This window comes from Mustelus asterias, chromosome 20 (genome assembly GCF_964213995.1).
Source record: "Mustelus asterias chromosome 20, sMusAst1.hap1.1, whole genome shotgun sequence".
NCBI classification, from domain to species: domain Eukaryota; kingdom Metazoa; phylum Chordata; class Chondrichthyes; order Carcharhiniformes; family Triakidae; genus Mustelus; species Mustelus asterias.
Window position 1 is genome coordinate 62,063,273 of NC_135820.1, and position 17,514 is coordinate 62,080,786.

At 45.1% G+C, this 17,514-nt stretch overlaps 1 protein-coding gene across 14 annotated transcripts in view; it reads left to right on the forward strand.

Moving 5' to 3' along the window:
- The window catches only part of LOC144508578 (band 4.1-like protein 1), a 290,684-nt gene that overhangs the window by 237,470 nt on the left and 35,700 nt on the right, over positions 1-17,514 (forward strand). For 7 of the 14 annotated variants that reach the window (XM_078236670.1, XM_078236673.1, XM_078236662.1 and 4 more), the window contains exons 11-12: positions 8,412-8,587; positions 14,616-14,785. In XM_078236670.1, coding sequence (XP_078092796.1) covers positions 8,412-8,587; positions 14,616-14,785 — 346 coding nt within the window. Of the gene's footprint in view, positions 1-8,411; positions 8,588-14,600; positions 14,786-17,514 lie in introns of all 14 variants that reach the window. The other 7 variants (XM_078236672.1, XM_078236665.1, XM_078236659.1 and 4 more) reach the window with 1 other exon arrangement.

The window sequence follows — 17,514 nt, forward strand, 5'->3', positions numbered from 1 at the left end:
TCAAGCTCTCTCTCTGGGTGGCACGGTGGCACAGTGGTTAGCACTGCTGTCTCACAATGCCAGGGACCCGGGTTCGATTCTGACCTCAGACCACTGTCTGTGGAGTTCACATGTCCTCTCCGTGTCTGAGTGGGTTTCCTCCGGGTGCTCCGGTTTCCTCCCACAGTCCAAAGATGTGCGGGTTAGGTTGATTGGCCCTGCTAAATTCTCCCGCAGTGTACCCGTACAGGCGCTGGAGTGTGGCGACTGGGGGATTTTCACAGTAACTTCATTGCAGTGTTAACGTAAGCCTACGTGTGACACTAATAAATAAACTTTAAAAACCCTTCTGCCTCACAACTTCATCCATTGGGAACAACATGTCTTCCTAAATTTATTTATTTGACTCTGATTTGTTATCTTTCCTCTTCTACTGCTGAATGCTGTCTCTTCTACTCTCCTTCCCCAACCCCCTCCATCTTTATAATGAAGTGTCTTGGGATGTTTGTTCCATTAACTGGGCTATATAACAGCAAGTTATTTGTTCTCTGATAATTATGTAGGATCATTTTACTTTAGCAGACTGCTTATAATGTTTAGCCGAAGTTTGAGGAGAGCTATGGGACCAGCAGCATGTTTACAAATATATTTTTTGTCATGTGCTATATTTTTGCAAAATTAATCCTTTCCAAAAAAAGAGAGATTTTTGAAAATACCTTTGTAATGGTGTCGCAATAGCATTCGGGAGGTGATGGGAAATCATCACAAACTACATTGTGCATTTTATGGCGCAGTGGTTAGCACTGCTGCCTCATAGCGCCAGGGACCCAGGTTCGATTCCCGGCTTGGGTCACTGTCTGTGTGGAGTTTGCACATTCTCCCCGTGTCTGCGTGGGTTTCCTCCGGGTGCTCCGGTTCCCTCCCACAGTCCGAAAGACGAGCTGGTTAGGTGCATTGGCCAGGCCAAATTCTCCCGCAGTGTTACCCGAACAGGTGCCGGAGTGTGGTGACTCGGGGATTTTCGCAGTAACTTTATTGCAGTGTTAATGCAAGCCTACTTGTGACGCTAATAAATTTAAAAAAATACTTACCTTGAAAAATGAATTTTCTTTTTACAAAATGACACTGCCCCTTAGCAAAAAAGTGCGGTAAAGGTAGTCACTTGATGTTTCAAGGAATTAGAGGCAGACCTTCCACAGGTGAAGACATTCAAGTGAAGATGGGGATTAGGCGAGAATTACAACACTCCCTTTTTGATGAAAATGAGTTTTCTTGGTGTAATGTGACATTGGATTCCACAGGTGTACCTTTCCAAGACCAGTGACTCACACAAACTCTCATTTACACTGTAATGTTCTATATTGTGAAAATCCCTTGCTGTGTTCGTTTAACCACAAATTGGAAATGTGTAAATTGAGCAGTTTGCTGCCCTTTTTTTTTTGGAGTTTATAGCCCCTCCACCGGGGGAAATATTCCTTTTTTATCTTTAATTTCATCGCTTTAATGTTCATCCCTATCTCCAGTCTACTCGACCCCTGAGGCAGCAAAGTGAGCCCCTTCTTCAGGTCCGAAAGCTTGTGTGGCTTTTGCTACCAAATAAACCTGTTGGACTTTAACCTGGTGTTGTTAAACTTCTTACTGTGTTTACCCCAGTCCAACGCCGGCATCTCCACATCAGCAAAGTGGAACAGGCAGTTTTGAGTCTCCTGTTGGTTCACTGCAAGAAACTCGTACGAGTGAATTCTTTTGTTGCTTTTTGATACTAGTAGTTGAGGAACCAGCCAGCACACTGCACTGTTTGTAAAAACTAATGAGGAGCTTGCACTGAAGAGGAGGAGAATATTTTCATCCAACATGAACAATAATAATTTTGCTAACAGAACTATGATTTGGAGTGAAGATGAAAGGACCTTCAGAAGACAATCTTTCAGGGTTTATTTGCAGTTTCAAGGGATAAAGGAGAACACAATCATAGAATCCTACAGTGCAGAAGGAGGCCATTTGGCCCATCAAGTCTGCACTGACCACAATCCCCACCCAGGCCCGATCCCCGTAGCCCCACGTTGCGAGCCGCCTCCTCAACCAGAAAAGCCGCCACGGGAGGGGTTGTAAAATCCCGACCAGGATCTTTATTGTGGTAGGGGGGGGGGCGGCGGTGGGAGGGAGGGAGGTGGTGAGGAGACAGGTGCAGGCTGGAAGGGGCCAGCCGTCCCAGGAAAGAGGTCGGAGACAGCCACAGGGGTTGCTGGGTGCTGAGGCGGGCCGTTTAAAGGACCTGCCTCCATTTTTCATCCCAGTTATAATAAAAAATAAAGCCCTTGACTTTCACAACCTCTCAACCCCCAAAAAGAAAATTTCCCATGCCACCTCATAATCCCCATGCCAAGACATGGTAGTTGCGTGCCATTTGGCACACCATACAGAACCAGTAGGAACCGTGATAATAGGATGCCTCGGATTTTCTGCTCCCGTTCCCATCGGGCAGCTTTGGTGATGAGAGTGGCAAATATCAAGAGAAGTGCAAAGTTATGCTTTACATGAATGTGAAAGCACGATGCGACTGTTCCACCCCACCCCCGTAAGTGACAGGCCACGCTTCCTGACGTTCATTGTCAGAAGCATCTTCATAATAAATTTACATATCATTAACAGGCCCATACGCAGGAATCATTCCCTCACCCCTGGCATCGCCTGGGCACACCCTGGCACTAGTCAGAGTAGTGTCAACTTGATTTATTCATTCGTGGGACATGGACGTCGCTGGCTAGGCCGGCATTTATTGCCCATCCCTAGTTGCCCTTGAGAAGGTGGTGGTGAGCTGCCTTCTTGAATCGCTGCAGTCCATGTTCTGGGGGTTGGCCCACAATGCCGTTAGGGAGGGAATTCCAGGATTTTGAGCCAATGACTATGAAGGAACAGCGATATATTTCCAAGTCAGGATGGTGAGTGGCTTGGAGGGAAACTTGCAGGTGGTGGTGTTCCCATGTATCTGCTGCCCTTGGTCCTTGTAGATGGAAGTGGTCATGGGTTTGGAATTGGTGTCTCAGGATCTTTGGTGAATTGCTGCAGTGCATCTTGTAGATAGCTCAGATAGTGCTGAGGTGGGGGGGAGGATGAACCTGGGTGAACTGATCTGCTCACTGTGTGCTGAGGCAGACTTTAAAAATGGTGCCCTGGATCATTGAGTGTCTGAGTCGGTGGTGGGACTGGCAAATCAGAGGCCGTCCTACCAGCAATACGTCGCGGGACCCGTGAATTAAAGTTCTTTTTAAATTCTGCACTACATGGTGGATAATGTTGCCGTCAGCGGCTTCAGTGTCGCTTTTCCTGGCCGACATCGGCCTTTACCAAAATTGAAGATATCACTGATGACCTTATTAGAAGTTGACAGGAGTGCCAGTTCTGGTGAGAAAACTGGCGTGAAACTCTCCCGCTTCAATGGTCTGCTTTCTCTCCAGGTCTGGACACTTGATCATTTAAAAAAAAAGAGTGGGCAGGGTTTGTGCCATCGCTCTGGTGGGTGGGACTCTTTGAGCCAGGAACAGGCTCCATAGAGTCCCACCTCCCTTCTAGCATCCCCATTACCCTCAGTATCCAATCCCCATCCCACCACAGATGAGTCCCCACACATGAAGCTCCCTCTAGGTCAGCTCTTGGAACTACCCCTTGGCATAGGTTGGCACTACTAGATTGGCACTGCCCCACTCCCCAGGGGCTATAGTTACTTTTGCCTTCCCCTCCCCCGCCCGGAGGGATTCCCTCGACAGGTTTATCACTTCGGTGAGAACCTGATTACATCGCTGGTGAGAGGCGGGGAAAATCAGAGACCGCAATCTCACTGGCGATCTTGGGCACAGGGAGGTGTGGGCTCAAGATCCCACCCATCATGCTTGGGGAAAAAAAGACTTCAAATAAAAGAGGGGGGGCAGTGTAGTGGGGTTGGCGGGGGGATGGTGGTGGCATCGCATGGAGGACATGAGGAGCCATAGGGAGTGGGTGAGGGACATATTGGGCGAGATTCTCTGGCCTCCCAGCCTCGTGTTTCCCGCCGGCGGGATGTGGCGCATTATTGCTCGCGGCAGGTCTCTTTGCTGCCGCCACTGTCAATGGGAATTCCCACTGATGTCACCCCACGCTGGCGGGAAACCTGAGGACGGGGGTGCACTGCCGGCAGGACTGGAGAATCCCATCGGCGTGGACTGCCGGAGAATTGCAGCCATTCTCCTTGGAATTTTCTGCCTCACAATGCTGTGGCTGCTCAGTCATTGAAAAATGTTCAAGACAGAGGTTGGTAGATTTTTACATGTTAAAACATTAAGGGATACTGGGACAGTGCAGTAAAATGATGCTTAAGTGGAGTAGGTTCAAAAAACTGAATGGCCTATTCCTGCACCTCTTTATTATCTTCTTACGCGGCATATGGTTCAAAACATCTCCCGAGGTGCCGTGAGCCCTGACTCTTTTAGAAAGCTGGCCCATCTCCAGCCAAATTGCCGAGGCATAGGACATACCTTTCTCCGTGATGGAGCTGGCCAGCTGGGGAACACCTGGGTTGGGCTTTTGACCAGAACCAATCCCCACCTTTAAAAAGCATTCTGGAAAATCCGACAGCCCAGAAATGGGGTGAGGGGTACCAGAAAAAAAAAGGACCGACCGCCATTTTTAAAAGGCTCCCGAGTCATCCAAAAATCCAGGACTAGATCTGGAGGAAGTTAGTTATGCAATTGGCCTGAATTTTGCCCTGAAACTGACAGCGAGACTGTCTGCACCTCTGAAACTGACAAGAATCTCTGCAGTTCACACATGCACAGTTTTAACGCAAGAATCGAGGAGCTGTCGTTAGTGCTTCTATGCTTCTCCACAGGATATGCTGTTGGAGGTCCCTGCAGACTGCAATCAATTAGACATCAGTGAACCTGCATGAACTTGCCTTTTATGCTGTAATATTGCTGCTTTTAAAAAAAAAACTTGAATCTGTTCCAAGTTGTCGATGTTTTTAACAGCATGCAAAGTCATAACTGCTGCTGGCGAAATTCTCCAGCGCTGGACAACTAACTCTATATTTGCGTTGCTGTCATGTTTTTGTTAATTCCAATTTTCAATTTATCCTTTTAAGTTTAACACCTCAGTTTCTTTGGGCGGCACGGTGGCAGAGTGTGCTGCCTCACAACACCAAGGACCCGGGTTCGATTCCAGCCTTGGGTGATTGTCAGTGTGGAGTTTGCACGTTCTCCCTGTGTCTGCGTGGGTTTCCTCCGGGTGCTCCGGTTTCCCCCCACAGTGCAAGGATGTGCGGGTTAGGCTGATTGGCCATAAATTGACCCTTAGTGTCAGTGGGACTAGCAGGGTGAATATATGGGGTTACAGGTAGAGGGCATGGGTGTAGTTGTTGTCTGTGCAGGCTCGAATAGCCTCCTTCTGCACTGTAGCGATTCTATTCTATTCTAATGTTTATGTCCCAACCGTTTATTTTGCTGTCTGTAAATTTATAAAATAAGTGAAGGATCATCAATGTATTTAATTTCCCGGTTTGCAGTCTATTTCACTCTGTGATATGCAGCTTACCCTCATTATGACATTATTGCTAATGCCTGGAGAGCTGTCAGCTGCTTTTTTTTTTACATTTGTTCATCGTATGTGGGTGCCCAGCATTTGTTGCCAAATCTTAACTGCCTTTCAGAAGGTGGCGGTGAGCTGCCTTCTTGAACCATTGCAGTCCATGTGGTGTAGGTACACAGACAGTGCTGTTAGGAAGGGAAGGCATTTGTGCCAGATTCTTGGGAAGGGGAAAATCGATACACGGAACTGATTAGATGTTTGTAGGCGGCTTTCGTTAAGGCCAGCAGCGAGCACCTGTGACTTTGTTGCCGTTTGCAAAATCCTGGCCGGATCAGACTGTTGTTTCAGGTCTAATAATCCTTTCAAAGCTGTTGTAACATCTTGCATCTTTAGAGGGTTGCCTTTGTCCTGTTTATCTACTACGACTGTTTCCCCATCCCCAACCTCCCAATCCTCTCCAAGGTTTTCTTGTGTCTTCCCGCAACCCAACTCCATGCTCATTACACCCATTGGTTAAATCCCTACAGTTGGGCATCTGACCTTGGCACTGAGAGTACCTCTTTCAAAGTCACCTTGAACCTGATGTATTATCTTTTCTTGATGTCGTTGACCATTCCTTTTCCATCTCGAGTCTCAACTTTCCCAACATTTGCTGGTCTTCTGAGCTCTGCTCTACAGAAACTTCTGGGCCGGAACTCAATTACCTCACCCGCCATGGATTCAGCGTGGGTGAGGGTCCGACAACGGAAGTCTCCGTTGACCTCAGGCGGGAATTTCTGGTCGCACCTGAGTGAGGCTGTAAAATCCTGCCCCTAATCATCCTGAAATGCCATCATCCAAAATTGTACTGCCTGTCTCTTACCTGCGCTTTCAAATGAGATGTTATGCCGAGGCTCCTGTCTGCCCCGTAGGTGGATGCAAAAGATCCCGTGCACACTTTTTGAAAAAGATCAGGGAGTTATCCCCATTTTCCCAGCTGATATATTTTTTTAAAAAGCAGATTAACTGGCTGCCACCACGCTTCTGTTTGTGTGAGCTTGCTGTGCATAAATTGATTTGATTTATTATTGTCACATGTATTCGTATGCAGTGAAAAGTATTGTTTCTTGTGCACTATACAGACAAAGTATACCGTTCATTGAGAAGGAAAGGAGAGAGTGCAGAATCAAGTGTTAAAGTCATAGCCAGGGTGTAGAGAAAGATCCACTTAATGCGAGGTAGGTCCATTCAAAAGTCTGATAGAAGGAGGGAAGAAGCTGTTTTTGAGTCGGTTGGGTACGTGTCCTCAGGCGTTTGTATCTTTTTCCCGATGGAAGATGGTGGAAGAGAGAATGTCCGGAGTGCGTGGGGTCCTTGATTTTATGCTGGCTGCTTTTCCGAGGCAGCAGGAAGGGTAGACAGAGTCAATGGGTGGGAGACTGGTTTGAGTAATGGGCTTCGTCTGCGACCCTTGTAGTTTCTTGCAGTCTTGGACAGAGTAGGACCCATGCCAAGCTGTGATACAACCGGAAAGAATGCTTTCTATGGTGCATCTGTAGAAGTTTGTGAGAGTTGTAGTGGACATACCAAATTTCCTTAGTCTCCTGAGAAAGTAGAGGAGTTGGTGGGCTTTCTTAACTATAGCGTCCGCATGGAAGGACCAGGACAGGTTGTTGGTGATCTGGACACCTAAAAGCTTGAAGCTGTTAACAATTTCTACTTCATTCCCATTTATGTAGACAGGGGCATGTCCTCCACTGCGCTTCCTGAAGTCGATGACGATCTCCTTCGTTTTGTTGACATTGAGGGAGAGATTATTGTTGCCGCACCAGTTCATCAGATTCTCTATCTCATTCCTGTTCTCTGTCTTGTCATTGTTTAAGATCCGACCCACAATGGTGGTGCCATCAGCAACCTTGGAAATCGAGTTGGAGGGGCATTTGGTCATTCACTCAGAGGTGTATGAGAAGAATAGTAAGGGACTGAGGACACAGCCTTGTGGGGCACTGGTATTGAGGATGATTATGGAGGAAGTGTTGTTGCCTATCCTTACTGATTGTGGTCTATGGGTTAGGAAGACTTGGATCCAGTTGCAGAGGGAAGAGCCGAGGCCCAGGCCACGAAGTTTGGAGATGAGTCTCGCCGGAATAATGGTGTTAAAGGCTGAGCTGTAATCTATGAGTAGGAGTCTGGCGTGGCTGTCTTTATTATCTGGGTGTTCCAGGGTTGAGTGTAGGGCCAAGGAGATGACGTCTGCTGTGGACCTTTTGCGGCAATAGGCGAACTGCAGAGGATTCAGACAGTCTGGGAGGCAGGAATTGATTTGTGCCATGACTAACCTTTCTAACCTAAATTGGTTGCCATTTTTCCTTTGCAAAGCGTTTTGAGATACTTGACGGTTGTGAAAGGTACTGTATAAATGCAAATGTCTCTTCTTTTTAATTGCCACTCACCATGTCACAGTCCTCACTGACCTCCATTATCCTTCCTTCTCCTTCGTGCGTCATCTTCAAAATCTTCATGGACAACTCCCCCCCCCCCCCCCCCCCCCATAGCTCGCTCTTCCTTATTCCCCCAGTATTGTATCCCATGCCTGCAATTACTGTGAAATTCACTGAAGCCCATTTGAAATCCTCCATAGCAGCACCCAGCCTATCCTTTGACCAAGTTTTTGTCAGCCTAATGATTTCCTTGGTTCATCATTGATTTGAGTCTTATTGTTCTTTTGTGAAGCATTTTGAAATTTATGCCTCTGTGTTAAAGGTGCTACAGCTGCAAGTTGTTGTCATAATTTCTCCGAAGTTGTAATTTGTTTTGCCAGTTATTTAGGTGATTGGCAAAACGTTTCTCGGTCTTTTGCGTGTGGGTAACTATGTTCATTAAATTCCTTTCAGACTCGTGTCCCCTGAACCACCTCCAAAGGGATTCCTCGTAATGGGCTCAAAGTTCCGTTACAGTGGCCGTACACAGGCTCAAACAAGGCAAGCCAGTGCTTTAATTGATCGTCCTGCACCCTATTTTGAACGCTCCTCAAGCAAAAGATACACAATGTCAAGGAGTCTAGACGGAGGTATGATTTTATTTGACATATGCACTGTGCCAACTGAAGTATTTATCATGAGTGCCATAAAGGAAGTCTTCTATTAAGTCTGCAATGCAGGTGTGCAGTGCATAAACTGGTGATGTGTCTTAGATATCATGGGGGCAATCTTACCAGCTCACCATGCTGGTCGATCGGCGTGGTGAGCCAGTAAGATCGCGAGAGAGGTGCAAAACCGGCTTCGCAGAGAATTAAAATGGTAGGTGTACCCAGCATTCTGCTTTAAGTGTTTGATCATTTTCGTTGAATGCGCACCTCTTCATTCGCGATTAGTAAGTTACTTTTGAAGACAAATGACTGGGTTTCTAGGTAAACTTTCGCGATGATGCACTAAGATTTCACTAGGGTATAAGTAGCTTCGTGTGCAGTACATGTAACAGATGACTTTTCCAGCCACAAGCAAGTTCAACAATTACAGATAAAGAAACAAAAGGCATTTAAGGATAGATCAGTTGTGAATGAGAATGTTTTAAACAAAGCCCCAATGCATTACAGCAGGATAGTTAGATAAAGCGAAGAAACAAAAATAAATTATATTTGTCATACTTAAGGTACCTTCTATCCTAACCTCCGCCTTGGCAGTTTTCCACAAATGACTTGCAAACTGAAAAGGATTGAATAAGGTATGAAATTTATATCGAGGCAAAATGGATTTGAATGAGTGAATAGATTTATTTCACAGTGAAAAACGATTGTTATTGTTGCTTGATGTTGCTGACAATGACACTATGTTGCTTGCAATTCTGGAGATCTTTCTAAAGCTGTGCAACATGTTTTACCCGAGCATGGAGGACTAGTTTTTCATTTATCCTTTATCAGTTATTTAAACAACTTATACCAAATATTGGCAGAGGTCTGGTGGTGTAGTGTTAGCATCCCTACCTTTAGGTCAGAAGCTCCAAGTTCGTGACTGGATGGCCAACGAAGGTGTGTCATAACACAACCAAACAGGCCGATTCTCAATCTGTAAATCCTTCCAATTCGCCTGTGACAGGCGGTAAGGGCGGGTGAGTTTCCTGGGCAGCTGTCTGCAGGAGGAAATAGCAAACCACTGCAGTAACTTGTCAAGCGAAGCCATGGTCACCAATGCTCTTTCAGAGCATGATACCTGAAGATAGATAGAACTATCAGATATTACAGAGAAAGGGGCCCTGCAAACCTTTATAGAGATTTAATAACATTCAAAACAAATGTGTGATTTAACCATTTATGCCAATTCATCACCTTGATAGTATAAAAAACGTACGCATTCACTCTGTTTCCAGCTGGGTGCCATAACATATTGTACAGTGCAGCAGTTTAATTGTTCCAAGTGAAATGTCACATTAAAAACAGCGATATGGTGGCCTGTATAAATAGCAAGTTAAAGTCTGGGATCAATTATACAAGCTCCTTTATTACTTACTGTCAGAAATTGCCATTTGGCGCTAAATGAAATATTGATGTACCTCATATCCTTCAAATCACAAAAACCGTATTCAAAGATAGTAGCTTTGAACAGAGATGTGTGCTGCTCCAAGCAAATGAAAGCTCAGTATTTTGCAACATTATGTCCAAAGATGTGCGGGTTAGGTTGATTGGCCATTCTAAAATTGCCCCTTAGTGTCCTGAGATGCGTAGGTTAGAGGGATTAGCGGGTAAATGTGTAGGGATATGGGAGTAGGGGCTGGGTGGGATTGTGGTCGGTGCAGACTCGATGGGCCGAATGGCCTGTTTCTGCACTGTAGGGTTTCTATGATTTCTATGAAAGATGCTATAGTAGTGAATGTGTAACTGCACATGCATTTCTGTTCATTCACAAATATAAAAGACTTGTATCTGGGATACACCATCGTGCAGGCTGCCCCCCGCGCCCGGCCGCTGCCCCTCGCTCTCTTTTCTACCTGTCCCATCTGCTTATTCCACATCTCGTGTTAAATTTAGAACTTTATGGCGCAGGCCATTTAGCCCATCACACCTGTACCAGAGCTCTATAAAGGCGAACTGCCACCCTCTTCCATAACTTTTTCTCCACATACCCATTTAATGAATTCATTTTTCAAAAGTATATCAGCTTCCACTTTAAAAGTCATTATGCATTCTCCTTCCATTACTGTTTCTGAGAAGTCATTCCATGTTTTAACAATCCTCTGTGTAAAGAGAATACAAACACCTTCCTTTGCCCTTTTGTTGAGAATCATAAATTATGCCATCCACTTATTGACTCACTGACCGATGGAAGATTTACCTTTTCAAAGTTCCTTAAAATTTCAAACACGTTATGTGGCACAGAGCATTTTGGAATAATTATTCAATTGCACAAATTACCCTTTCTAAAACAGAAAAGGACAATAGCTGTTGCTGCATCATCTTGGCAAGGGATGGAAGATTGCATATTAGTATGTCAGTTAAGTGAGCTCTACCTACCATATGTTCATTAATTCATAATGTTCCAGCACAGTAATTTTCATTTAAAGTGACCCAATTTTCTCACATGCTTTTTCATATGAAAATATGATAGTGCATGTTAAAAATAACTGCCTTGCTCTACCATTGAGATAAAGCTCAATTTTTCCCACCTTTTTAAAGTCAAGATAGAGTGAATGTGAATGCCCTATTGCTGGAGGCAAGATGCATTTGTGCTGCTCTCTTGAACTGCTTTTCAGAGAACTGTGGAGCAGTGTGATATGAAATATTTAACTGTATGTACTGGGGAAATCCAGAGCAGCATGTTTTTTATGAAATTTATTTATTAGTGTCACATGTAGGCTTACATTGCAATGGAGTTACCGTGAAAATCCCCTCGTCGCCACACTCTGGCGCCTGTTCGGGTACACTGAGCAAGAATTTAGCCAATGCACCTAACCAGCACGTCTTTCGGACTGTGGGAGGAAACCAGAGCACCCGGAGGAACCACACGCAGACACTGGGAGAACGTGCCGACTCTACACAGATAGTGACCCGGGAATCGAACCCACGTCTCTGAGGCAGCAGTGCTAACCACTGTGCCACCCATATGTGCCGCATGTTCATAACTAGTTCACGTGCAATAGTTTAAATTACTTGTTTGTGTCAAAAGGGCTGCCCAAATCAAGGAATAAAATTAAACGGGAAGGGGAATGTAGACAGTCATGCAGACAGAATGGAGATGATATGGCTTTTCCGCTTGAGCAGAGATGGTGGCTCAGTTGGAATCTTCAGAATTATGAAGTAAAAAATTATTTTTTTCCATTGACTAATGAAGTAATAACAAAAGAAGACAAATTTATGACCATCAAAAGAACTGAAGATAATGTTTAAAGTCGAATCCTTTGCATGAGATGGTTAGGGTGTGGTATTGTCTGACACTGATGTTGATCTACAGTTTTTCTACAGTTTGAGCTCTACAGTCCTCTGAAACTCTGATGTTGAACCAGGGGCCATGAATTCTCTTCACTCGGAAGTGGATAAATATTTGAAAAAAGAACATTAAAGTGAATGAAGAGGATAGTGAGATTGTATGAACAGTGTTGCAGACTTAATGGGCGGGATCTTATGGCCTCGCTTGGGCGAGACTGGAAATTCCTGCCCGAGGGAATGGGTCTTTTTCTAGGGCATAATATTCTGCGATTCTATGAAACATAGAAACATAGAAAAACTACAGCACAAACAGGCCCTTCGACCCACAAGTTGTGCCGAACACATCCCGACCTTCTAGACCTACCTATAACCCTCGATCCTATTAAGCTCCATGTACTCGGAGTCTCTTAAAAGACCCTATTGAGTTCGCCTCCACCACCACTGACGGCAGCCGATTCCACTCGCCCACCACCCTCTGCGTGAAAAACTTACCCCTAACATTTCCCCTGTACCTACCCCCCCCAGCACCTTAAACCTGTGTCCTCCCGTAGCAGACATTTCCACCCTGGGAAAAAGCCTCTGAGAGTCCACCCGATCTATGCCTCTCAACATCTTATACACCTCTATTAGGTCTCCTCTCATCCTTCGTCTCTCCAAGGAGAAAAGACCGAGCTCCCTCAGCCTATCCTCATAAGGCATGCCACTCAATCCAGGCAACATCCTTGTAAATCTCCTCTGCACCCTTTCAATCTTTTCCACATCCTTCCTATAGTGAGGCGACCAGAACTGAGCACAGTACTCCAAGTGGGGTCTGACGAGGGTCTTATATAGCTGCATCATTATCCCCGGACTCCTAAACTCAATCCCTCAATTGATAAAGGCCAGCACACCATACGGCTTCTTAACCATCTCCTCCACCTGCGGGGCCGATTTTAGAGTCCTATGGCCCCGGACCCCAAGGTCCTTCTGATCCTCTGCAGTACTAAGAATCTTTCCCTTTATATTGTACTCCTTCATCCCATTTGACCTACCAAAATGGACCACGACGCATTTATCTGGGTTGAAGTCTACTTGACATCGTAAAGATGCACATGTCAATCTTTACTTATTCCGCAAATGAAATACAGGCCAGAGATAAATTGCAACCCTGCATTTGTGTAGTTTTGTGCTTTGTACTAACTGTGTGTGCTTGATTCCCATATAAATAATCAACAATCCACACATTTTTATCTCCAGGACAATATTACATGGGATAGATCACACAATACAGGCCATTTGACCCAATCAGTCTATACTGGTGGTTATACTCCACTTGTACAAGGCATCTCTCCTCATCTAACTCTATCCTCCTAACCCTACATCCTCTTCTCCCTCATTTGCTTGTCAAGCTTCCCATAAAATGCATCGATGCTCTTTGCTTCGACCATTCCCTGTGGGAGTGAGTTCCACATCCTCACCACTCCACGGATAAAGACTTTTCTTCTGAATTTCTTATCTTGTCATGATGACCTTTTGTTGTGCTCTTCCCTTCACAAGGAAACATCCTCTCTCTGTCCAACAAAACCTTCTGTAATTTCCAACAAAGACCTCTATTTGGTCACTCCTCGGGCTTTTACTTTAAGAGAAAAGAGACCCAGCCCCTATGGGGCTTCGGCTGCAGAAATTTATCTTCAAATATATTCCATGTTGTGTGGTATCTGTTATAATCGATTTGCACGTGGGGACGTTATAGAGAAATCGGTGTAATGCCAGAAATCGGTACGGATGGAGACGCACTTTGAATTGAGGTTTAAGCCATATCAACCTAAAAGTGACAAATTGCTAATTGGGCATCCCAATGCAACTCACCCACCTTAGGGACAGTACGGCAATGATATGGAGCCTAATGTGGTAAGCCTGTGGGAGTGAGTCTGGGAGGTGGGTAGGGGGAGCAAACTGGAGGTGCATACCGTTGTGAAGCTGGAAGAATCACTGTCGCTCCCAGCACATAAGGTAAGTATATGGAAGAAAAAATTCAGAGTTTCCTGCAGTCTCTTTAAGGATGTGGTAAAGCTGGAGAAACTTGCACAAAGTGTATGTGCTACATATACTGTACCCAATTTATGAGCATTTGGCAGTGGGATCATAAAACAATGATTAGGACTCCAAATAGCCTCTTTTAGGTGAGCCAAAAACAGAAAATGCTGGATAAACTCGGTAGATCTGACAGCATCTGTCCAAAGATGTGTGGGTTACGTTGATTGGCAATGCTAAATTGACCCTAGTGTTGGGGGATTAGCAGGGTAAATATTTGGGGTTACAGGAATAAGGCCTGGGTGGGATTGTGGTCGGTGTAGTCACGATGGGCCGAATGGCCTCCTTCTGCGGTGTAGGGATTCCATGAGAGAGAATGGAGCCAACATTTTGCGTAGGATGACCCTTCGTCAGAGCCTTTATCTTATAGGTGAGCCTTCTGGAAGTTGGCACACATCCTGGGTGCAACTCGAATTTGGTCCCTCTCAGAAGTCGGCGCATCCCCACCCCAATTCACTCAATACAACTTGTTTTAAGGATTGTACTAATGCACTTGCCCTTGTATCAAATTGCACTCAGATTTGCCTGTGATTGATATGAGATGTGTTAGAGGATAATGACCACATTTTATGTCAGATATTCTGACTTGCAGAGTTTTTCCGTCCAGCTTCAGTTGGGGAAAATCATGATGCACTTTTGAAGGAATCAACGAAAGATCCAAGCGAGACGTCAAGGACAGAAACTCCAGACACAACACAGTCAGACAGCAAGAAATCCTCCCAAAAGTCAGAAAAAACAGATGAAGTAACCACACCGACCAAAATTAAAGAAATGAAGGTACCCGGTGTTTATGTTTTAATTGCTGAAGCAGAGTCGTTTTGCTATTAGTCACCAGTGCACAGTACTCGAGGAGATTAGTGGGATTATATAGAAACACAAGAGAGATTAACGTCTAGCCTGGCAGGGTAGCGTGTTTCTGTAAATAAATACTGTCTCCTGTTTTGTCTGTCTGAGTCACATTGGACGGCATAATTAAAGACTTGGATTAACAGACTATCCAAGTTCACTACTGGGAACTGGATTCAGATCCTACTGATCCTGACGGCGCAGCGCCGCCAACTGTGCCGGCTCTGAGCATCCTCAATTATATCAATGTGGAGTAACCTGGTTCCTGATGGGAGTGAGCCTGCAGCTCAGAATTGCTCATGATTCAACTCTGAACGCAGCCTCATGACTGAAAGATTAAGGAGATGCCTGAGAGGGGAAATGGTCGGATTCATATTTGTAGAGAGCGAATGTTTTTCCAAGGCCAGGATTAAGATGCAATCTCTGAGATTAGCAAAGTGATCTTTCGCAATGCTCGGTTTGACGTGGAACTGCTTGATGTTGACACTGGCAACCAACGTAGCCACTCATGTTACTTTCCTAGTCCTCGCCGGTTCAGCGAAGTGCACAGGCCCACACAATTATTTGTGTGGCTGCGCACAGCAAAATCTTAACTGGTCCAACCTGTGAGGGAACTTTTGAGTTGCTGCACAATTGCGAGGTTCACGAGGGAATGTTGCTGATGACCAGAATGACGAATCACTTACAAGCAGCATCAGGGAGCAGAAGGGAAATCTAGCAGAGCAATGAAAGATTGCAGGGAATTAAGGGGAACTCTGAATTAGAGATGTAGAAGAGAAACGTGAAAAGTTGAGAAATGTGGAGAAGCGTACATGTTCAGGGTTGGGTGCAGGAAAGTTTCAATTGGGTCTACCGTCACTATGTGCGGTAACTCGCATAGATATCTGCTGGCTGCTACTGTTCTAGAAACTGTGCAACAACTGCTGGTGGTAATGTTGCTACGCATGTACATAAACTTGTATCAATATACAGTATACCTGATGTAATATAAAGATAAGTGCGCAATCCCACTGGGTATACTGGCTGGTATCATAGTCATGGGGGGGGGTGGGGGAGGAATCTGAAACATTGGCTGAAGGTCTGGAGAGGGGGGAGGTTGATTTGGGGAAAGTTGAGGGGAAGATCCAAAGGGTCGATGGTATATCTGATTGCAGGAGGTTGTCCAGCCAGGCAAGTTGCTGGTAAATGGAAATGCACTTATTAGCATCATCGAATCCTACAATACAGAAGGAGGCCATTCGGCCCATTGAGTCTGCACTGACCACAATCCCACCCAGGCCCGATCCCCGTAACCCCACATATTTAGCCTGCTAATCCCCCTGACCCTAGGGTCAATTTGGCATGGCCAATCCACCTAACCCACACATCTTTGGACTTACTTCCTGGATTTGACTCTCCTGAGAATGAGAAACAGGTTACTCTATTTCTTCCCTTGAAACCAGAAGTGGGCAGGTTGGGTTCAGGATTCAGTTTTTAACACTTTGTAAGTTGACCCAGTCTGCCCATGTTTGCAGTTAAAATCACCCTCTAGATGCTTAGGATTGGCGAGTTTAACAACAACCAAATGCCTTGTGTTGTGCACAGAAATGTCCGAAGTCACTTACAGGAATACTATAAAACAAAGCCTAAGACAGGCCACAGCAGGATATATATGGATCCACAAAGTTTTAGGAATACAGCAGATGTCCCAGTTTTGATTCCCGGACATCACCCAATCATGAAAATCCAGCAATATAAAAGCAAAATACCATGGTGCGACAAATCTGAAATGAAAACAGTAAGTGCGAGGAAAAACTCAGCAAGTGGGCAGTTTAAGATCAGTACTGAAGAAGAGGCATTCGGCTCAGAATATGAACTCTGGTGTTTCCCTCTCTACAGATGCTGTCAGAGTTTTCTAGAACTTTCTGTTTTTATTCCAGAAAAGCCAGTGAGACTTTGGACACAAAACAGAGGTTTCTTTGGCACATGGCTATTCCAATGCTCACCCTAAAACTTTGTGACTCAATTTCCCTAACAAATGAGAGCTGTCAAAATAGATCAATTCATCAATAAGTCTGGACAATATCACTGTCACAAACGCAAACTTTCCCTCCACATGGTTCATGATGTTTGCAGCTTTTGACACTGTCAACCACACCACTTTCCCAAAGCAGCCCACATAATCAAGGACCCCACGCGCCCCAGACATGCGCTCTTTCGCCACCTTCCGTCGAGAAAAGATACAAAAGTCTGAGCTCACGTACCAACTGACTCAAGAACAGCTTCTTCCCTGCTGACTCAAGAACAGCTTCTTCCCTGCTGCTGTCAGACCTTTGAATGTACCTACCTTATGTTAAGTTGATCTTTCTCTACACCCTACCTGTAACTGCAACACTATATTCTGCACCCTCCCCTTTTCCTTCTCCGCTGTGTACTTCATGAATGGTATGTTTTGCCTGTATAGCGCACACGAAATAATACTTTTCACTGTATCCCAGTACATGTGACAATAAATTAAATCGACCAGTTGGATGGGACCTGTCTGACCTGGTTCCATTCTTATCTTTCAAATTGTAATCAGAAAATCACTTGCAATGTCTCCTCTTTCTGCTCCTGCACTGTTACCTCTGATTTCTCCAAAGGATCTATCCTTGGCTCCCTCCTATTTCTCATCTACATGC